The sequence below is a fragment of the Pygocentrus nattereri genome, chromosome 11 (assembly GCF_015220715.1).
Source record: "Pygocentrus nattereri isolate fPygNat1 chromosome 11, fPygNat1.pri, whole genome shotgun sequence".
Classification (NCBI taxonomy): domain Eukaryota; kingdom Metazoa; phylum Chordata; class Actinopteri; order Characiformes; family Serrasalmidae; genus Pygocentrus; species Pygocentrus nattereri.
This window is the reverse complement of record NC_051221.1, coordinates 23,847,549-23,871,067: the sequence shown is the minus strand read 5'-3', so window position 1 is coordinate 23,871,067 and position 23,519 is coordinate 23,847,549. Positions and strand designations below refer to the sequence as shown.

General features: G+C 39.2%; 3 protein-coding genes across 6 annotated transcripts; 2 read left to right on the top strand and 1 right to left on the bottom strand.

Annotated features, from left to right (window-relative positions):
* The first annotated feature begins 45 nt into the window (after positions 1-45).
* Positions 46-19,540, top strand: pthlhb (parathyroid hormone-like hormone b). Of its 3 annotated transcripts, XM_037542891.1 has the most exons (5): positions 46-162; positions 10,714-10,800; positions 17,203-17,403; positions 17,736-17,857; positions 18,478-19,540. In XM_037542891.1, the coding sequence occupies exons 3-5, from the start codon at positions 17,344-17,346 to the stop codon at positions 18,869-18,871; spliced, it is 576 nt and encodes a 191-aa protein (XP_037398788.1). In that variant the 5' UTR covers positions 46-162; positions 10,714-10,800; positions 17,203-17,343; the 3' UTR covers positions 18,872-19,540. The 3 variants fall into 3 exon arrangements, with proteins under 3 accessions (XP_037398788.1, XP_037398789.1, XP_017555560.1); XM_037542892.1 differs by lacking the exons at positions 46-162; positions 10,714-10,800 and having other exon boundaries at positions 15,723-17,403; positions 18,481-19,540; XM_017700071.2 differs by lacking the exons at positions 46-162; positions 10,714-10,800 and having other exon boundaries at positions 15,723-17,403.
* Positions 539-5,677, bottom strand: tmpob (thymopoietin b). 2 transcript variants are annotated; one of them, XM_017700068.2, is made up of 6 exons: positions 4,993-5,677; positions 4,415-4,532; positions 3,942-4,118; positions 3,491-3,603; positions 3,085-3,188; positions 539-2,259 (listed from the first exon to the last, which is right to left on the bottom strand). In XM_017700068.2, exons 1-6 carry the CDS (start codon positions 5,221-5,223, stop codon positions 1,908-1,910), a joined length of 1,095 nt encoding a protein of 364 aa, XP_017555557.1. In that variant the 5' UTR covers positions 5,224-5,677; the 3' UTR covers positions 539-1,907. The 2 variants fall into 2 exon arrangements, with proteins under 2 accessions (XP_017555557.1, XP_017555555.1); XM_017700066.2 differs by having other exon boundaries at positions 3,085-3,191; positions 4,993-5,676.
* An 816-nt stretch (positions 19,541-20,356) lies between the features above and the next one.
* On the top strand, positions 20,357-22,122 carry LOC108428736 (galanin receptor 2a). Its single transcript, XM_037542338.1, has 2 exons — positions 20,357-20,450; positions 21,205-22,122. The coding sequence occupies exons 1-2, from the start codon at positions 20,448-20,450 to the stop codon at positions 22,120-22,122; spliced, it is 921 nt and encodes a 306-aa protein (XP_037398235.1). The 5' UTR covers positions 20,357-20,447.
* The last annotated feature ends 1,397 nt before the right edge of the window (positions 22,123-23,519 follow it).

Below are 23,519 nucleotides of genomic sequence, written 5' to 3'. Positions count from 1 at the left end.
CGGAGCTTCCCAAAACCGTGGTAACGTAAAAGTCCAATGCAGCAAACGTCCTTCTGACTGTCAATAACCGAGATGGAGTAACCACCAGAAACAGGGACGCGTGGAAAACACCGACGCCAGCATCACAAATCAGGGGCGGATTCACAAAGCAGGGAGCTATCGGTAAGTGAAGTGAAGACTGCCTAGTAGAAAGAGCCGTGACCTTCTCTTCAACAGGCCTTACTGATTTCCCTTAAGCTTAAATTATTTACCTGAGATAATTCGGTTGTAAAACTCGTCCTGATCATATTTATGAGATTCAGGTCTGGTCGTTTGTCGCTGCACTGTACTGCAGGTCAAGGTCAAAGGTGTAACTGCAGCTTGAATAAATGAAAACAAAGACCCATGTTTATGAAAGATCTTCACAAGTATTTTTCCTTTTCCGTCTTAAGTGATGGAAGGGAGCCGAACATTTGATGATTCATTTATATGGACCACACTACTGTCTGACACAAACGATTCATTTACTTTATAGACTCACTGAAAGAGAACAAAAGGGTTGAGCCGACTTTCATTTTTTATTTCACCAATGATAAAACACTCAATTCATTCAGAAAGAAAAGTTCCAATTTTTCTTAAACCAATTCACTGTTAGCTGCCCTCAGACGAAGTGCAAATTTTGTTAAAACCATTTTTTTGCCTTTTACAAAGCAGGTAGAAACAAATGGTGATCGCAGCACTTCGATGTACACTTCTCAAATGAATGCTCTTTATTTGTCCTTAAAAAGTTAATTTTAGAAGAGAAAATATTAGAAAAATATTGCAGTTAAAAAAGCAAAAACATTTCAATTCCAAATAGTAAAATACAAAAAAAAAGCAGACTTCAGAATAATCATCACAAATGTATTCCTCTTAAAGAAAGGGAATTAGTCATTTCATGATTGGCAAATATATCCACCTTTAAAATGTTTAAATTACAGAAAATTAATTAATATTTTGGCCAGATACTCAAGTGTTCGACAAGGGGAGAAAAATAAACCAAAAGCAGGGTGGTTTTGATTTTGCAAAAGTGTCATGACAGAGTTGAGCATTTTAAAAGCTATACTTTCACATCACATGACAACTAGATTACATAAACACTAAATGAGCCATCATCTACCACAAAATGAACCAGTTAAACTTCACTGGCATTGCAATGCCATCTATTGCCTGAGAGTGCAGAGCTGTGGGCAAAGCTCTGTTAAAGACCAGTACATGTGGCACTAAAAGCAAACTGCATAACTGACCTGGTATTCTAGTAGTCTGGGCACGTTTCAATGCTACAATACACTTAGATGGAAGCTAACTGCTTAAGTAGAGACAGTATTTCCAAACAAAACATACTTTTCCTGTCCTGATAATGTCAGATTAAAATAAACTAAAACAGCAAAGGTTTCATTTTTTGTACATACAGTAATTTTCACTAAAGTCCAATGCAAAAGAAACAAAATATCACTTTTCAGCATGCACCAGTATGTTAAACTCCCATTAGGCTGATGCTACAGCTGTGTTTAACACTTACTAACCCTTTTTGGAAACCAGTTTGTTGATATTCAAAGCAAATGGGGTGGTAGTCCTTGAAGTGCTACAGACATACTGGCAACTGTTCCACCATGATACAAGGCTATACAAATACTATTTCTCATTCACTCACATTATCTGCTACAAAACGGCAAAAATAAAAAAGCAGGATGAAAACACAATTCACACAAAGTTTGAAGACTACGTAAAACAAGTTTTTCCTGACACAATTGCGAAGTTGGACTGCAATAACAACCAAAATCTGTCAACATGTTGACCTTCCAACCAAACAGATGGAGCTGAGAATAAAGTCTCCTTGTAGAGACAGCTCATGCACACACTGTAGAGCCACACTGACAGAGGGGCTCTTATTTATCACCACCATTCTCTTCCTGACCAACACCACCAATAGCACTGAGGAGTGGATTGACCACATTGTCCTGAAGGAAGAGCCTGTAGGAGTCGATCTGCTCCGCGGTCACATTCTGAAAGATGTAGAAAAGAGAGCCGACCATCGTGAGGAACACCAGCAGTTTTAGCCAGATGGAGAAGGAGCGACGAGCTGGAGGAGGGCTAGATGACAGAACACGGCGACTGTCCGTGAGGGACGATTTGGTGGTTGTGTACACACTCTGTTGCAAGAGGGACTCCTCTGGCCAGAGATCTAGCGGCCTCACTGGACGTCCAGCTGCCCCGTGGATCGGCCTCCGACAAGTAGCACTGTACGGGCAGATAACGGGTAATTATGTGCATGTATAAATGCTGGCTGACAGAACATTAAAGTTGTGTTGTTAATTTTATAATCATGGTGGTAATACTGCTGTTCAACGTTATGTAACATTAAATGATACATATACACGGCCACACACTAATGTTAATAATAATGCTAATAATGTGTGCCTTTCACAAAATGACTTACAAAACAAGAATAATTATATATACACATGTATGTATTATAAAAAGGATAATGCAATTATTAGAATAGAGCAACAAAAAGATGAAGATGCAACAGAAAATAAAATTAGAACAAATCTATGATGAAACAAAACAGAGCACAATACAGTGGAAACAGCAATATATGGCTAGATAACATCAGAAAAAGACTGACAGGACAGAGGGGGAGAAAAGTAAGTCTTTCTGAAGGTTGAGATGGAGGAGATGCTATGAAAACTCCATGGGACTTTGTACTAGACTTCAAGTTGCACTACACAACAATTAGTATTTTGTATCGTATATGTGCATTAACTGGTAACCAGGGTAAGTCATAGAGGATTAGGATGATATGGACACTTCAGTTTGGTGTGTGTGAGGACTTTAGCAGCAAAAATTTTAATGTACTGTAATCTAGCAATGCTCTTAGAGGGCAGGCCAATAAAAATGCTGGCACAGCTGTAGCACAGCAACTACTGATCTAAATCTGTACATCTTTAGCATAACAGCCATGATGCTGGATAAGATCATTTTATTCATTTTGCCACTATTTGCTAACTAAGCTGCAGATGTGGCTGTGTTAAAATTAGGTGATTTTAAAAAAGATATACTCACATAATGCCTGTTGGTGTAGAAGGCTCATTGGGGAACAATTCCCTTAAAATATCACGACTGTCCACAGAATCTGCTTGCATATTAGCTGCCGTTGTCTCCTCCACCTGCTAACAAGATACAAGTAGTTCAGTAAAGCAATGGTACTATTTATTTAAAGTCTCTGTAAGTACCAAGGAAATCACACTGCAGTATGACAGGACAGACCAGAATCAGAATTAAATAACTCAAGTTACATCACATTCAGTCTTATATCATCCTTACAAGATCAAAATAGAAACTCTGGATAAACGTGTCTGCTAACAGAATCAATATAAACACCTCTTTTCTAACAGACAGAAGAGGGATGACTCATTGGTCAATGAAACAAATGTTCTTATTAACCTATTAATGCTGCATTAGGCTTTACCTTGCTGCGCTGCCTGCTGCTTGTCCTGGTGGTAACAGGTGTTTTCCCTCTGCTTCTTACTGGTTTGCTCGCAATGGGAACTGGCTCTGGTTCTGGTTCTGCTTCAACAATATCTACAAAGCAAAAAACAGACACAGCAAAAAAATAACAGCCATAAATTACGAGTTTCAACCAGCTCTGAAAATGTTAAGAATCTGCCTATACTAGTTTAGATTCTATTACTAAAGCTAATATATGAAAAGATTCCAATTGCATTTGTTCTTGTTCTATAAACATAAGTTAAAAACAATAAGTTGGCACTTGCTGTTTAATTACAACACCATCACAGTAACTTTTTTGTTATTTTTTAAGAAAAGAACTGCATCCCTTTTGTGATTTAAATGCCAGAGATACTATACAGGCAATTAGTTGTTAATAAATAAAAATGTAAATGCATTAAGAATATTCCTACCTTCTTCTTTGTCACTGTACTGATCCTCCACTGAGTGCGTGTTGCCATTCTGATTTCCATCAGCCTTCAAGGTGACTGTCTCTGGAACTGCAGTCTCGGGTTCTGGTGGCCTGGTCTCCGATGGAGGCTGATCTAACAACTTTTGAAGTCTCTTCTCATACAGTTTACGAGTCGAAACTATCATACATGGAACAGCAAAAATCACAAAAACACTTGTGCCATGACCTTTTGCAAATAATTCATGTCTTGCCATAAGGTAAGCACTTTAAATACATCAGTAATAAAGTAATATTTATAAATACTCAAATGAGACAGACTGTGCTCATCTTGCATCAAAAGCAGTCCAGTTTGTCGCTGTGTCTTGGGTAAAGTGAAACTGACAATACAGTTTCCGTTTAATGAGAACAGGTACAACATCTCACCACACAACTTTTTAACCTTTTTTCACCACCAATCTAAAACAGAAAACTCACCAACGATGGGACCTGGATTGATTCCATACTTTAAAAGCTGAACCTTCAAGTCTTCATCAGTCAGACTGGAAAGATCCAACTCCTCTTTTTGAACTTTATCTGTCTTCCTTGTAGCTTTCTGTAGATGAGCACAGACATTATTTTTGAGCTGAGCAAATTCAACATAACTGCTTTACATGTACAGTCGAATCACACTCAGATCCAACAACTATCTTTGGTATGATAAGAAAAAAAAAAGACACCACAGAACTTGTTCTGGCTGGTCAAAGTGATGAAACTCTGTAGACTTTGGATGAACACCTGAACACATTTGATTTATTATTATTATATTTGTTTTCCATTCTTTTATTAGCAATGAAATTAAAATCCACTATTATTTTGCTAGCAAAAAAGCAATAGTCTCACGTGACCAAAGTAGATAATGCTAAATTAAATGATAAACTCCGCTTTTTAGCCATACGGTTTGGAGCATGAACTTTAGATTTGTGTTGAGCGAACATCTGGAAAAAGAAAATGTAAAACATTCAGACACGGACAGAAATGTGTTAGTTCACAGAAGTTAACCTAGCTTAAGCTACCTTTCCTGACCGGCTCCTGTTGGACAGCACCGGCGTTATCTCCTCATCGCTGGAGAAGGTGTCAGCTGGAGGGTTCCTCCTCTTGTTCAGTACGGTCAGGTTCTTCAGGTACAGCTGGACGTAGACGTCTTTCTTGTGCTCTCCGCTGGGAAGAGGCACATCGTTGGCTAGCAGCTGACTTTTCAGCTTCTCCTTGGTGAGCACCGACGGGTCTTCAAGGAACTCCGCCATGCTGTGTTAGCCAGTGAGCTAGCTAGCTAAGTTAGCCGAGGAGCAGGCCGAGGCAGACCGGCGCGCGGATACCCGACAGAAAGGGGGCTCGGTTTGAGAGCGAGCAAAGCGCCGCACCGGGCTCTTCTTCTCCGCTGGCGGCTAACCTAGCTCTCCTCTCCTCTGCTCGGCTCAGCTCAGCCCCGCTACTGCTGCTCCGTTGTTGTTGACAGACGTCAAACCGGCGGGCGCGTTTGAATGTGTGTTCGCGCGCTTCAGGCGACGAAAACAGCTCGCGTTTATTCCCAGATACAGCTCCTCCGCGACGTCGAGCATCCACTCTTTTACGAAAAACGAATCTAAGACGCACAGTTCGCCTCACTTTTTGACTCAGACAGAGAACAAACACCCCGCTCGCTCGTTCTCCGCGGCTCCGCTTGCCTGCGCGCCCCTCACCGCCGCCGTTCAGTAAGACCGGCTGCTATTGGTCGCCCCGCGTTAACAAGGTGCTCGTGCGTTGGTGGGTAACAAATGACAGTCGTGCGACACAACAAAGAGCGCGATGGAGGGAGATGGAGGGAGCGGGGAGAAGAGAGAAGAGCGAAGAGCGAAGAGCTAGAAGAAAACCTGCCAGTGTCTGAATTTCAGCCCCCCTGTCTGACTGTAACACACAGTATTTCACACTCTCAGAGCCTGCTATCACCATAGTAACCGTAAAACACACAAGTGCAGGAACGGAAAGATACAAACAAATACAAACTACAGGAGGTGATAATTTGGTCGTTTCGCGTCTTTAATTCTTGTCCACAAGAGAACTATAGCTAGTTACATTCATTCAACTGGGCCTCCTCCGCGCCAGTCTGTTGATTAATTTACATATTTATTGTGTCTGTTTGTTTACTTATGTGTGTGTTAGTCTGCATTAATGAAAAGGCAGTGTCGGGTAGCTCTGCTGTCGCTTCTGTCTGAAGAAAACCGAAAATCCTCAAGATGGCGGCATTATCCGTGTTTAACCACCACACTAGCCCCATACAGGCTGCCGGTGCTGCCGATTGTGGGCTCATGCTTGATTTGGGAATCTGCCTCCCTGTTTTGCTTTCAATACAAGTTTGATTAAATCACAATTAGCTGGAATTGGGCTAACTATGAAAAAGGATTTGTTCTTTATCTTACCACAGTCTTACGATATCAGATATATTTTCTGTGAGGCAACTTGATTCAAAAACAGAATCTGTCAGAAACTTTAGCACCCCTGAATTTGGTACGTATACCCTGCTCTTCCTAGAAAAACTTTTCTGAGTTTTCCTTTATAATATGCGTATAATAGAGATCCAAGTTCTTTTCTTTGGAATCTTTTTGAGATTTTGAATTAAAATCTCATATTTGAAACGTGAATGATGCAAGGTGTCCTAAAACCATTCTCAAGGCATTTAGATAACCAGCCATACCTTGTCAAGGAGCACTTCACAGTGATGTTTAGTCAAAGTCAAAAGTCATAGACTTGTTTCTGCATTATCTTGATTTCTTTTACTGCAAACCAAAGCTTGTTTTTGTATTACCTGATCATACAACTCAATTCTAAAGTTATAGTGCTGCTTTGTGAACTCCAGGTACTTGTCTGATCATAGAGGGGGCTTTGTTCTGGCAAGCTTTCCAAATAGGCTAGGTTGCCAGCATAGGGGTAATTGTAGAACTGAAGACTTGTCAACCCAACCAACCCTTGCAACTGTCCAATTATAATCCTTGAGACTTTTTTTTGTGTCGAGCTATTTGTCTCACTGTGTATGGTGATGAATATGAAACTGTATTTCTCACACTTAAAGTCCTTCATGGTCTTGCCTGAACTTTACATTCCTCCTTGCAGTCTTATATCCTCTGGCTGTGTGTGGTTTACTTTACATAAGCTTTCTTCCATGGATGGAAGTCATTTAGCGCTACAGCCCCCAATCTTTGGAATGCTCTCCCTCAGTCTCTCCCCATGATGGCTCTCTCGTCGCATCTTTCAAATCTCAGTTAAAGTCTCACTACAGCTCCAGCTATTTGAAACTTACTGCCCTAACAGTAGAGATGGTTACTTTTAAGCTATTTTTAAACATTTGCATCTGCCCAATTTATGAAAGCCAGCAATGTTTTGTCTAATTTCATTTGTGCATTCTCTGAAATGCTATGTCACCTCATATCTATACCTCACTGAATGAGGAGAGATGTCTAGCACTGCGGTGGCACTAGTTCCATCACTGTTCTATCACAAGTGTTCAGTAAGTTTCAAAATTTGTGATTAACAGTGCCTAAATGGCTGAATTTTAGAACTGTTATAGACAAATATAACAGAGCTATTCAAAGCATAAGGCTGATTATGCTTAGAATACCTGTTATATTTGTCTTTAACATATTTTCATCTAAGTAAAAGACCTATTATAAAAAGGAATTTATGCAGCAGTGTGTAGTTGACTACAACGTTACAATGTGGATGGTGCATATGCATATTTTCTGTAATACATTTATTTTTGAATAAGGGAGTTCATTACTAAGCTGTCTCATAAAAGATTAGAGAACCAATTTGAGAGTCAGAGTGGCACACTCAAATTAATAACATCAAATTTAAATTCTAACGATGATTTTAAAAAATGTCAGAAAAATCCTAGTAGTCAGATTTGAGAAGAGCTGATGAGCCATGAAGCGATGTATTAAGCTGCATTTAGAATCACTCCCTATTAGAAAAGTAGTGCACGATATATTGTGTAAGCTGTGTGGTAGTGCTCTTATAATACTCAACAGTAATCAAGTTTGATCCCCATTGTTGTCACAGCCATCTATGACCAGGCCCTGTCCCCCATCACTCATAGCCATCACAGGGATCTGTTAGCTAATGTAACAGAATTGGCAGTTAATGTTCTTCTCCAAGCATGTTGAGTTGACCAATGACATTGTGCTAGCAGCAATTCAAAAAAGATGCGGTAGATAGCTTCACGTGTGTCAGAGGAAGCACGTGCTATTGGGGGAGACCTCGCCAGTGGGTGGAATTATAATAACAATGTAATGTAATGCACCCCCCCCATTCAAAAATAAATGTAGTACAGAAAACATGCATATCGCTGCTGTCAGAAGAAAACCTTGTATCTCCATTTTTGTAATTTTTCAGTTTGTGACATGATTTCAAAGGACCCGTTGCCCTTTACATTGTGTGTAAACTTCATGACGAATGAAGCAAAAGAAACAGCCCAAACTGACTTGGAAAGATGTCTGGTTCCACTGACTTGCATTAAAACTACAGTATGTGTTTTTTTCTCCTGTAAAGTTCCAATTTTGGAGATACAAGGTTTTCTTCCGACAACAGCGATATGCACTGCCCATTCTGCTACAGTGTAGTCGACTCCATTCTGCTACATAAACTATTTTTGATAATAGGTCTATTACTTAATATTAATTGGGAAGAAATTGGCTAAAAAACACTCAGCAATAACTTGTCTGATGCTTGTTCTCCAGTCAGCTCACTATTTAGTAGATGTACAGAATAGTGAATGAGTGAACTATTCCAAACAGCAGTGGATGTATCTGAAATATTCAGCTGTGCAAATCCAGCCCAGTTAACAAAAATAATGATATTGTTTAAACATGACATTGAAAGAGTAAATGTTGGTCTGAGTGGAGTTGTCACTGGATCATGTTCAGGATTTTTTCCTCCACTGGCTGTCCTCTGACCAAATACTACACTTATCTGGGCCTAGTTCTTTACAGCTCAGTTTCACAGCATACACATGCTTAATGAACTTGAGTCCTGACTATGTGTGGGTCTTGGTTCTGACCACTGTCTGGTCTTTTTTACATTCCAGTTCACTGTGGTTAGCAGCTCTGCATTTCCATCGCGAGAGCGGTTTGAGGTGGCACGTCCCTCTGATCTGACTTGTATTTCTAGGATATAGCTAAGCTTGTGGCAGTGATGCCCACACTCTGACTCCAGCCACACAAGATTTAGTGCTTAATCTTCACTTGGTTCTTAAAGAAGAGTCTGCCAATAAAGTGGTAAGAGTGAAGCTTTAAAAATGTCGAACTCTTAAGAATCACCTCCTCAGCCTTCACTGTATTTCATTTATACAGAAAACACGCAATAAGCCAAAAATCACAAAAAGTGTCTTCTAAAGCATAACAGCGGTGCCCTCAGGAAAAGGATACGAGAAACACTAAATAATGATCAACATTTCTGTGGTTTTGAAAAAAGGAATGCGGAGTAAATTATACAAACTTGATGAAATGTGAATGTGTACATTTTTTTGCATTTGTGCATTTCACAGGGGAATTTCAGAGATTTTTAAAGATTTCTGTACTAGTCAGTTGTTGAGATGTGTCCTGGTGTGAAATGGTTTAAGGCAGAAAGCTTACCAAGTTGGACTTCTATGCAACTGTAGTGATAGAAACCAGGTGCCATAATGTCATGATTATTTACTATCCAAAACACTGACACTGCATGTGTCTCCTAAGTGTGCTTATGTAATGTTGATAGTGGTAGAATAGAGGTAAATATTAAGAGTATTCTTTCAATGCTGCTTTGCCTTACAGCACCCTGCATATATCTCTCTGGTATATGACTGGATTTGAAAAATATGTTTTGAGCCAAAAAAATATTTTAGGCATCAGGATACACATCCATAGCCCTTTCATCCATGAGCTATTTGTGAGGTGGTTTTTAAAGTTGCATTAAACTCCTTAGATGTCTGGTTCCAATCACCACCACTGTGAAATTCTGACTGTGCTATTTTTGTCTAGAAAACCACTCTCACACCAAATCACTCTGAATGACTAACAATTAAATGGCTAATTAATTTAGCTACTTTTTATACAAATATGTTAAATAATAAGCTTTGCTTTTATACAAAATTCTTTCGAACTGTTTTAAGAAGGGGGAGACTGATGAATATGATGCCATTCTAACACACTCTTTAAAACCCTCCTTGCTTAATCGGTCTTGGCTTAGTAGTACAGAAAAAAATCTTTTATTGCTATAGAACCTTTACAGTATGTTGTGGTTCTTTAAAAATTTAAAAGGTTTTTCAAACTTGTTCATGTTAGTCTTTAAATAACCATCCATTGAAAGGTTCTTTTGGGAAACCAATACATTTTTTCTTGGCATCAGTCCAAGGAAGCTATTTTGGTTGCATTTGGCACCTTTATTTTTTTAAGTGCATAACTCATAACCACAGTGAAGACTTTGTCAGTAATGTGCAAATTGCCATGTTAATCACTCATAGATGATTAGACTATAGTTAGCTGAACTGTAGGCTAACAAATTTCACTGTAACCATGTCCTGTCGTATGACTGTTTAATTTTATGTGCAATAAAATCACTCCACATAATACTCAAACAGTGTCAGGAAATAAGAGCTGTCACTGAACTACAGCTTGTTATTCTTAAATTATTATTTATAGTACTCAATTGTGAAATATATACAGAATCCTGGACTGTGTGTCATTTCATGGCTACTGATTTGACATGAAACTCCTCCTTATTTTGAGGTTGGTCAAGTTGGATCCCGGGAACTAGGGTGGCAGTGATACTCAATATTCTCTTAAGGAGTACTCCACTACGGTGCAAAATGAGAGGTGAGGACATTATCCTTGACAAACTTACAGCAACAAACTCCTCAAAGGATGTTATTCATAACTAATTAAGATCAGGCTGTTGGTGTCATGCCAGCTTGAGACGGTAGCTTTTCACAGGAGTTGAATAGGTTTGTCCTGGCATGGAAAAACCTATCCTGTAGCCCTTGCACAGTATATTTCCCATGTTGACAGTCCAAACTGCACTTATAGGACACACACCTCGATGTCAACATCTCTCACTGCAGGGAAAGTGAGACGCCCCTTCCCGAACCCTGGCAGCCCACCTTCCTTACGAATCCGTATGCCAAGCAACTTCTCCATTTATTTGTCCAATTATTATTTGAGCCATTGCACTGTTTTGTTTGGCAGATATTGATGAAGGTCAACTCATGTCAATGTTGGGTCACATTCAAAGGCAACGTGAACTTTGTCAGATGTTTTTAGGAGACCTTGAATAGGTGCAAGCCCACGCCTATGCCCACCTACTGTGTTGGCTAACCATTTTCAAGTCACCTTATCCATTGAGTTAGTCATGTCTTACGGCCACATTCATTTTTTTTGTGACTTCCGAATGTTATCGCAGGAATTCCACATTGGGGATCTAATGTGCAGAGCTTGGCACAAAGTGTTCATTCATGATGCCAAGTACAATTACCTGAACAGGCCTACTGTCCCAAAGCACAGCTCTGGCCCACACAGGCTACTCAGAAAAAGTGAGTTTGGCTGATTGCTTCAGCATGCCGTGATTATAGGAACTGTCCTACATAGACCATGTGTTGTTTTATACTGTAGCAGTGCTCACAATATTCTCTTGCTCTTCCTGCTGACTTAATCGTGGAGTGGTAGTATCTGCAGATACTGTATAATGTTTATGAGCCTACATTTTATCTAAGCGCAGTTGAACTGTTTACGAGAGACTGACATAATCAAATATACTATTTAATAGATTTATTCAACATTAACTTAGTTAATCAGTTAACTTTTTCTTTTCTTTTTTCTTTCACACAGCTGATGTAATATAATAGTAACAGTAAATTTAAGACTTTTCAATAACACTTAAATCTGCTACTTAACATTGACATAACCACCTATAAACATGTCATGGCACATGTCATATTCTGTCATGAGTCGTCATGACAGATTTTATTCAGTAGTATAACAGTATCATGTTAGTATTACCATTAATTATAATGAAAGATGACTAATTTGATAATTTGATATCATGATGGCTAACACAAAATACAAAAATTACTACTGGACTGAGAAAAGTTCAGCAACCAAAAATATCCAGCCAACAGTGTCCTGTGACCACTGATGAAAGACTAGAGGGCAACGAACACAAACTGTGTAGCAAGAGATGAGCTACTGTCTCTGGCTTTATGTCTAAAAGGTGAACCAACAAGGTAGTGTCTAATAGAGTGGACAGTGAGTGGACAGCACTGCTTTGCTTGAGATGATTTGCTGATAAAATGGACAATGAGTGTAGAAACAAGGAAATGGCTTTAATCTTATGGCCGACTGGTCTATACACACATATAAGAATAGAAAGAGCTGACTGGGGATCTACAGAAATTGATTATTTGGCCTTTGTTCAGATACTTTATTAAATGGAACAAAAAGCTTTATGAAATGAAACAAAATATAATGTAAGGTAAATACTGATCAGTATACTCAGAGCTGTTTGCCTCTTCCAAGACATACTGATACCAGAAAACAAACAAACAAGAAAAACTATTACCATCCTTTTCTGAACCCCTCACTCAATGGAAACTTAAACAGCTTTTTAAGAATGAGGCGAATTTTTCAGTTTGTTGCTAAATTTAGCTTGGCCCTGAGCAGGCGGCAGGTTCCTGAGCCATTTTCAACAAAGATGAGCCGTAGGCCTTGCCCAGGACCCAGCGGGTGGCGGCTGCCGGTGGTCTGCTGTTCTCTTATGCACCAGCTTTAAAGTAAACACTGCAATTCTGCGGTCGCCAACGCCATGGCAGCCAGCAAAAGGCCTTACTGTGTGGCAGCACACAGCTCTCGTGTGCCGTCTCCCAGACTTCTCCTCAGGCCTCCCTCTCAGCACCAGAGGACTAGGGTCGAGGGCCAGCAAAAGCCATGATGTATGAGCCCCCAAACCCTAGCTGAACTCCCTTGCCTTTCACCCCTGAAGTTTAGATCCCATTGTAGGTCAGCTAACAAAGTGCTTCTTCATCCACTTAGCTGTGGTGTATCTTGCAATTGCTTTTCTGTGAAGAATGATTTAGTTTAGATGGGGCATTAGAAAATAACTACATCCACCTCCATTATGCGGTAAATATTTGTGTAGTTTATGTATGGTTGGATGGTGGGTTGCTAAACAAACCGACCATTTACTGGAAGGACTTTCCCTCCAGACGATTAGATAAAATCAAGACATGTTTGTGCATGTGGCTTGCTCACCACTGAAACGTTGACAGACCTCATAGGATGCCACCTGCTCTTCATCTCTGAAACAAGTGGTAAAAATCTAGTTTTTGCCAAATGTGATGCCATAACATATTTGCCATATTTTGTTATCTGGCCAAGACAATCCTGCAAAAGGCAGTATAACCATAAGTATTACTGTACTATATAATGGTCAGCATTCACAAAAAAAATGTTATTATTATTTTAAGTTAATGTAAATAAAATTTCACAAAATTGAAAGGGCAGCTGGCATTTTCAAAATATGTACAATGTGTATAATATGTATATATGGAAAATAACAATAAAAACATCAAAAACAGAAATAAGGTTGTAAAATACAGTCATATGCAAAAGTTTAAACATCCCCAGTCAAATTACATTTTGTTTATTTTCTAAGTCTGCCTCTACAAGGAAAAACTTAAATAGGACATTTTCTTATAATTTTAATTTACAATTTCTATTTATTGGGCGAATTTAACATATTGAACATTTTATTGTTGTTAAATATGTTAAATTCAGCAAATGAGTAATTATGAATGAAAAGGAAATGTGTTCTCTGTAGAGGATGTGTTAGTTAAGAAATTAATTATACATGCATTTAAACTTTTGTAATTGCGTTTATGAAATAATTAATGTAAAAGATTAATGTTCCAATTTTTAATTTATGAAGGAACAAGGATCTTGATGAGTGACATTTCTTGTGCCGTAGAGTTACTTTCTGCATCACTTCTGCCAAGAAATAAAATTAGCTCACTGGGTTTCAGGCAGAAGAATTTGGCAAACCCACAGACAACTGAGAAAGAAAAGGTGGCATCAGTTAATGCTAACTGTTAATGTTTGTGTCCACAGTGAAGTGAAAAATAGATGCCCCACAGAACCCAGGCACAAGCAGCAGAAAGCTGGTGGGAGGTTTGAGGAGGGTGGGGGAAGCAGCCTTGTAGGTTTCCAAACTTCTTAGTGTTGCTAGCAGAAGGATTTACTGTAACTCTCAGACAAGCATTCACAGCTTGGGCTCTAAACGGTCTGTTGGCAAGGTGGCCATGTTGTCTCTGGCACAGAATCAAACCCACCGAACTAAGGTCCAAAAGTACCTACACAACACAAACCCGTGGGATGTTTGGATGATAAATTGCCGACGTTCAGCGGTAGAACAAAAAATATTGGCCTTGCTGGGGACATCAGTCTTAATAATTTCACAGCAAGATGGCATGCTGGGTGGTTTGGTTGACCAAACCTGGTCTCTTTCTCAAGTGACATATCACTCACTTAAAGCGGGTTTGTAGCATAGAAGAAATCCAGTGCAGGTGCCATATCAGAGTTTGTCCAAGTGCTGAGAGGGTCAAGTGCCAGTGGTCAACGGGGTAACACAGAGGGTGTTAAATGACACATTTTATTCATTTACTTGTCTCAGTGAGCAGACCACAGAAAATCTTTTTTTCCAAAAAAAAAGGCTTTTCTTGGTACCAGAGTTCAATTACCTATGATTACACTTGGACTTCTTTAGTTCTGCAATAGCCAAGCTGCTCTCTGCACATCTTTCTTCCAAGACCAGGTTTTTATGTCATATATTCATGTATGTTTATGGGACAGAACCAGAAACCATAATAGATTTTACATTTAAACCACATGCAATTCATACAGGGCTTGATAAGGTAATTATGAATTTTTTATATGTTTTTCTTGCCCCAGCTGACTGAAAGTGACACCTGGTTTCAAGAATGTGGGAACACGAAGCATGGAACAAGTGTAGAAGTTGTCTCCCTCAGCATTCACCACTGAACAGAAAACTATTCATCAGCTGTCTTCACCAGTGAATAAGTGGCACAATCACCTAAATTCCATTTGATTTCCATTTTACTGGTGTTTTTCTTAATATATGCTGTAACTAAGCAGCTTAAGAGAAGTCCCAGTCTAAAACCTCAATTAAACTTCCAACAAGCAAGGTGAAGGTGACAGCGGTGGGGAAAACGGTCTGACACAGAATAAGACAAATGTGTGATTAAGGAAAAAGGGGGAATTATCCTTCTTTGATAGTTTGCTATAGATAATTTATGATTCTGTAGATTATAGGTTATATTACAACCAATGGGGATATCTAACCTGGCTTTGCGTACACAAAAGCATTTCAGATTATGAGTGCTAATCTAGGGTCTGTTCCTGTTAGTAAGGTCATCCTAAACAAGATATGAATCTGATCCTAAATTAGCACTCCTACTCTAAGAAGCTTTGTGATAAGGGCTTGGTCATTAGAGTGAATTAAAAAATGTGGGTTCAGAGAATTCAAAGCATAAATACCAGACAATCCTAATGGACAGTACAAGTATTTTACCTTACATTATATTATTATTTATATTATTATGAAGTTTGGCAAAAAAATACAATATGCATATCTTACGTTACCTTAAATATAGTCAGTCTAGACATGTTTGGTGATCAAAGTGTTTTGTGCTGGAATGGTAAAGACAGTGCAGCTAACAAGTAATGGAAGCTCATATCCTACCAAGTACCGTAATGCAAACTGCAGGCCTAAATCAGAGACTTGCTTCTGTGGTTTAGACACTGTATGACATTCTTTATCTCTAAATGTGCTATAGAAATAAAATGTACTCACTATAAAAATAAGGAAGGTTTGCACAACTAAAAATAACAGTGTACATATCCAGCAGGTTCTCTAGTTGTCTTTTCATGCAACCAATTTTGTCCATCAGGATCAGGATTTACTGGCCTGGTAAATTTGCATAAACAAGGAATTGGTCTTTGGTTGCAAAGCAAGCTCACAATTTGTAACAGTAGCAGTTTACCCTTCATGTGATCACAGACGTGTTCTACCATGCATGCATGCAAAAAGTGCAAAATGTTTGTGTAAAGTACAGCATCCAGATAAAACATAGCAAATACTGAATTTATTTTTTAAAATGCATGATGCATATTAGTATACATTACTTGTTAGCCACATCGTTGTCATTGCTTCGGGGCAAAACAAAGGAAGCAAAATTCAAATACCAAACCTCTCTGGGCTGATAGATTACTTACGCCACTCTAATTAGAGGAAAACATTAATATGTATTCTGTGAATATTACTTACTTAAAGTATATTAACACAGATTATATGGTCCTTTAAATGAAGTGTTACTGTTTCGCGGGATCTTCAAAAACCACCTTGACCATTACATGGCTACAAGGTTTGCTTAGAAGGGGAGAAGACCTACCCACAGGCTTGATTTCATTGAGGTTATGGTCAGGCTCTCTTGGGGCAGTGGTCAGCCAAGGTTGTTTGCTTTTTTCACCCAGTTCTGCACATCTCTTGGGAAGGGAGGGTCTCGGTGCTCAGTGAGTAAACCTTTCTACCAGCTCTGGTGGTAAAATGCCACATTAAGAATTTCCATTGGATCCTGGCCATTTCAGTTAAATTTCATTTCAATTCAGCCCATTTAGAACATGACTTCAGTTTTAGTTCTTATCTGAATACAAACTGATCTCAGCTGTGGTCACAATAAGCTCAGGTACAATCTTTATTTATTGTTTTGGAAGAGTGGTTTCCAAAGAGGTGCCTTGCAAGGTGCCTTGCATAAGAAATTCATCTGGTTGACCAAATATTAAACAAACAGAATTACGGTTAAGGGCTTTAAGCTACTACGCCCTCTCCTGTCCATTCTTTAGTGTTCCCCTCTCTAGGAGCCGGGGAGCCACCCTCTTTCCAATGAAGGTGTATGCCTGTGTGTTTCTCAGTCTCTGTGTGTGTGTGGGTGTGTGTCAGTCTGGTGTACACTTTGGCAGGAAGGCACACACACATACACACACAAGCCTGTTGAGTATGCAGCACTTTCTAATTTTTCATGCTCATTCTGTTATACTTGCTGGTGGACTACCAGGCAACATCAGAGACGCCCACAACTTAGAGTGAGTGCCATAAATCTCATTCAGCAGCCTGAGCGTCCAGCAGGTTCTCCTGTCATCTTTTCACTCCAGCAGGCATCTGAAAGCAAAAAAGTGGACTTCAACTGAGCTTGGCTTAGAGATTTCTGGATGTGCTACGTGGGATATGCAGCCATTCACCCAGTAACTAATGTGATCCAGACATGGATTAGTTAGGGCACATTTACATGTTTGATGTACTATACCCATCAGCAAGATGATCAAGAGATGCTGAACTACTCTGCAGGAGTATATGTAAGTATAGCTCCTTTATTGTATTTCCTAATCACCTGGTTTGCAGGTTGTGTATAGGCTAACTGCTGGCTCAGTGATTGTATCTATATAACTAGAAATATTTCAGTTTTTTAAAAGGGTATTAATCTCTAACATTCAGCACAGCTATACACTGGATATATACACAGGGTCTGAAGCATTGTGAAGCAAGTGGTTACATAATAATGAGAAAGTCATACTACTACTATTGAACTACTCTACTGCCAAAGGCCTATTCTATATTAAATGCTCAAGGACATAATCTTAAGATGGCAATCACACTTCATTTTCCATTTTATATGACTCTTTTCCAGATGAGGGTCTTCAGAGTTTTGTGGATAAGCATGATGCTAAGGCAGTGGAGTTTCGCTGTGCTCTTACTGAGCATCCCTCTACCTGTCCAAGGGAGATCCATCCACGCGCTCAGCAACAGACTGTATGTGTTAACACCCTGTAAAGGCACAGTTGATTAAACATAAATATGATGGTTGAGATTGTTATCCATAGCCAAATGCTATATTTACACTGCCATCTACTGCCAGAAGCAGAAAAGTTCATCTGACATTAATTACCAAATGCTATTGCACACACAATCCAACCCATTCAGCTAATTATGAGGCCCTTCTTCATGTGCTTAAAAATTAAGGTGTCAAAAGGTTCCCTAAAGAACCTTTCAATGGATGGTTCTTTGAGAAACCATTTTGTAAATGGGATGTGTGAGTGTGAACTTTCAAAGAACTTTTATATAATCCAAAGTAATGTGAAAAGAAGTTAATACATCCTGCTTTTCCCTGCTAATTTTAGGGGTGCACACTTTTCCATTTACTCAGTTTAACACATTGGAAAATTAAAACATACAATATGCCATAAATTTTGCACAGGACCTGCTTTATGCCTTGTCCCACCCCCAGTATGTTAAATTCAGCAAATAAACATTAATTGTGTATTAAATTGTGCACAAGTGTTCTCTGTAGAAAAAAAAACAACAAAACATGTCATTTATCCAGGGGTGCCCAAACTACTGCACTTTTTAAAACGTGATCATCTTCTTTTCAGTAGGAGGTCTGTGAGCCATGCTCAGCTAGTGCATGATAGAGGAAGATACCTGCAAGACAGAAAGAGGCGGCTGTGGCTGCAGGAGATTTTCAAGCAGGTGCACACTGCCAATGTGTGGGACACTCCCTCAGACAGCGGCTTCAGCCTCCAGACCGTTACCTGGAGCGCCCACGGCCCCAAGCCTGCCAGCAGCACCAAGGACTTCCCCTTGGACTTTGAACTGGAGAGCACAGGCACCAGTGACACTCTTCCCCAAGAGACTAACAAGGAGCAACCTCTGCAAGCTGCTGCCAAGAGAAAGAAGAGAGTGTGCGTGGGGAAGTGGAGAGACGGCAGTAAAAGAAGAGGATGGCCATGCTCAGCCCACGCTGCTTTGACAATGAGGGGTCAGTGACCAGAGTGATTGGCAGAAAGGGGAACAGAGACTGTAGGCCACAACAAGACTGTGAAACAAGTGTGAAGAGATGCCATCAACCACTCTGGAGCATGGTTTCTGCACCAGTTCACTAATGTCTGTCACCAGGAGAAAGAAAATACAGTGCCTGACATAATGCATTGCCCTATGCTCTGTATAAAAACACACAGGTTTATACACTTAGAGACAGTTTCCTGAATACAGATTAAGCCTAGTCTTGGGCTAAAGGATACTGACAATGGAGATTTACCATTGAAAATCTTTTTCAGTCTAGGCTAAAATTTAATCTGGTTCTAGGAAACTGATCTTTTCCGTTTTCATAGCATTAGAGCCTTCAAAGATTATTGTTACTTTTTAATAATAAAAAAAAGGTATACATATAAAAGGTTGATGTCTGTATTTGCCATGAAACAGAAAATTCTATACACAATCTACATAACTAACCAAGCATACTTGCGTTTATTTATTTGATTAGAAATGTGTATATTTATTCTGTGAATGTATCACAGTGCTGCTGTTTTTTTCTACAAGTTTCAAATAATGCACTTTTGACAGCTGTGCTATGCTCCTGTACATCAGCATCCTTATTATTATTTTTTTGTTGATATTTCAGGCTTTTCTTTTCTACTATTTCTGTGACCTAAATAAATCCTGCTATGCATTTCATTTTCTGTCTTTTCAATAAAAAGGATGGGCAGTATATAATAAGCTGCAAAGAATGTGTTTCCTAATGGGTTCTTGGTAAGATTGCTTACTTTCCATTTCCATTACATTGTTATTAATGATGCCCTATAATAATAAATATTCCATTCCTTGATGACTACAGCTCAGGTCATATATGTATGCTAATGTGGGAACTAAAATGGTGTGTGTACAGCTGTGTACTAACCTGCTAATGGAAGAGAAATGTAATGCATCCTGTGTCAACTTCCTGAGTGTTTTAGCAACAGGCCATAAAGAGTGATAAAAGAGGAGAGACTCAGTCACAGGAAAGGAGATAGATCTCCACAAATCAATTCAGCCTAACATGACTACTGTACTGCAGGAGGATGTTACACAGGAGACAAATATATAGAAAACAAAAATGTCAAAATTGAGAAATTTTTGAGGATAAAATAAATTGTATTTTACCTGGCATGTTAACACTTGAAAACTGTAAGACTATGTTTATCCTCTTAAAACTAACTGGTTGTTGCATATTTGCATCTAACATAGAATTGAAAGTAAAACTATTCCAGTTGCAATTCTAGATATTCCAATCTCTAATCACCTGATCAAAAGGTTTTAATGAATCTCTTGCCTCTCCATTTAGATCTAGATGTCTATGTAGGGTAAAGGTGATGCTGTCCCTTTAAATGCAACTCATTTGGAACTAATAGCCAGGTGTTCCTGATAGGCAATCTCATCTCATCCCTTTGTGCTGGGACAGCGCAGCTGACTGCAGAGCACAAAATGTTTAAATGTTGCTTAGAGTAATTTTTTTTTTATTCCATCGATGGGAGAGAATCATTTATACTTGGTGAAACAGAGACTACTTTCACACTGAGCATCAACTATGGTGAGTTACTTTGATAAAATTATATATAGTTATAATTTAACTATATAATATAATATATAGTTATATGGAATAGTTTAAACATTCCTCATCAAATTACATGTATTGCTGATTTTTGAAGTGAAAATAAGTTAACACATCCTCTAAAGTATGGCCTTTTTATTTTTATTGCAGTTTGCTGAATTTAACATACTGGAAAAAAATAAAAATAAATAAATAAACATTTATTTGCACAGGCCACATTTAAGATTTTTTTCCCCAATATGTTAATTTTGGCAAGAGGATGTAGAGGATGAGTTCACTTCTTTTCACTTAGAAAAAAAAACATGAAAACATGTAATTTTACTGGAAGTGTTCAAAGTCATACAACCACACATTTCTGTCTAAAAATATTAAATGGGAATTGTACTTACATCAGTGGTCTTGTCATGCATCACCTGAAAGAGTGTTTAAAAACATTGCTCACTACTCTTTTACTATTTATTTATGCATATATTTTCATTTTAATTAAAGCACTACAAGCTGTAAAAAGTCATGTAAAAATGAAAACTTGAAATTTTAAGTTTAAAAGAGATGGATTCTCTTTTTAAGTCTTGGTTGCTAGTTTTGCTTGTTGCTCTAGGCTTACTTATTCGGGTTTGGACCCAGATTTTTGTGATGCTGCATTGGAAAATGTGTGTATAAGTAAAAGTGAATTAAATTCAAAACTGTTCCTAGCCAGAGTGCTGCAAAACCTCTGCTTTGGCTTATCACACAGGCTTTCAGTAACCGGTATGGGGTGATTTTTGCCTGCACCTGTGGAGTGATCCTGGGCGTGGGCTTCGGTGCCAACCTGCTTGTGTTCTCCCTCTTTGCTAAGCACAACAGTGTGCGCAAGAACCGTCTGGACGCGCTCCTCCTCAGCATGGCCCTGGCAGACTTCTTCAGTCTGCTCCTCATCCCCTTCACCCTGCACTCAGCCGTCAGCTTCTCCTGGCCGCTGGGAGATATGTCCTGCAAGATCTACCAGTTCCTGCTGGCTTTCACCCTAGCCGCCAGCACCTACTCGCTATGTGCTGTCTCAATGGCCCGAGTCATGATCATTACCAACCCTTACCACCCACCCACCACAGATCTGGTGGTGCTGATGCTCGTCATGGCCTGGGCTTTGAGCTTCTTCATCAGTTTGCCATTGCGCATTTTTGCCACTAAGGAGAGCCTGGGGACTGGGCTGACCAACTTTACCTTCTGCCTGCCCACCATCCAGGAGCACCATTATCAGGTGATACTAAGCCAATTCGTGCTCTATTACTTCATACCAATGCTGGTAATAGCAGCCAACTATGTGCGTCTCGCTATATTCCTCCACAAAAGCCCCATAATGTCCACAGTCAGCACCAGGAACACACGGAGAGCTTCCCTAATGGTGTTCCTTGCTGCTGGGACATTTTCTGTGTGCTGGCTGCCAGGTTATATCCTGGAGCTGTGCTTATATCTGGGCCTCTATAAACACGGCCAATCCTGGGAGATGTTCTACTTCACCTGCACTGTGCTCCAGTACCTGCATCCGTGTGTTAACCCTGTTCTGTATGTGCTTCTGTCCAAGCGTTACCGCAGCAATCGGGGAGTGTGGATCTTTCACTGTGCCCGCAACAGGGTGCACCCTCAGGTCACCAGCATGACTGAGAGCTTTTGACACTCAAGAACATGAGTACTCACTAAAGACTTTTTTGAGAAAAGGTTTTAAATTATGATTAATTTTTATCTGATTCATGACATAAGGTCATATGCAAAAGTTTGAAAAGCCCCAGTCAAATTATATGCTCTATGGTTTTTCTAAGGGAAAATATGTTAGTACGTCCTCTACAGGAACAAACTGATGTATAAAAATGCATTGTGATTTTGGTTTAAGAAAACTAACCTTAATTCTGTTTGAGTAGAGTAGATGTGTTGCAATGATTAGACAAGGGAAGTTCACTTCTATAGTTTCATTTCATGCACAAAGTCAATTCAATGTGCTTTACACAAATATAAGAAAAAAAGAACACCAGAAGGAAATGAAAGACAATGTGCCTAAGTGTATAAAATATACAAAAAAAATGAAGAAAACCACCACCTGTAAGTTATTAACCCCTTAAATGGCCAGGGCCTACTGACAGGCCCAACGTTTTATTACACACTTCTCTAACCTAAAAATAGCTCAGCCAGTTTGCACTGGAGCCCTGTAGTTATTGAATAAGAAGCTTTAGTATGTAACAAGCCTGGGTTTTTAGGGATTAATCAATCCGTAGGATAACAGTGCTAACATTTAACCACAAGGAGTGTTGATTAAACCTAGGAGACAATTATACTCAAGACCTTTCCAGCTCCCTGAGTGAGAAAGAGCAGGGTTACTACCTTTCACTGGATGAATGGCAACCTTAACAAGATTATACTTTGAGGCGATACAAAAACGCTGAGGTATTGTTATTACATTTAAAGTGTTTTATTTCTGAGAATTCCTGTACTTTCAAACACATAGCCCAGATGATCGAGAAGACTGAAATATTAGCAGCTTTTTTACTGTCTTTCATCCTATTGTCTCTTCCTCTTTCTCTTTCAACTGTACTTTATGCTACAGACAGCATTTACACAGAGCCTGAGCTGAGCTGTTCTTCCCCTGACTGAACGAACACACACACACACACACACACACACACACACACACACACACACACACACAATTAACTTTATTTATTTGATGTTAAATTAAATATCTGTGATGGACTGAAATGTTTATAAAAGCTCTTACTCTCAGAAACATGTGGTACCTGTTTGACTCCAGCTGGTGGGCTGGATGCTGTGGTCTGAGATGTTGTCCCTCTAACTGAAGTTAAAAAAGAAACACCATAAGAAACATGTAAACTACTGACGGTCCTCCAGTACAGCAAAAGTAACAATTAATTATTCATAGGGCTGGCTAATTTAAGAGGCCATTCTTGCTCAAATTTCATATATAAATATGTTTGTGTATTCACGTTAGGGCTGTGACTATTGATTATATGAGTAATGGGGTAATCAAGTAATCTAGCGAAGTAAATTAAATCTTTTCAA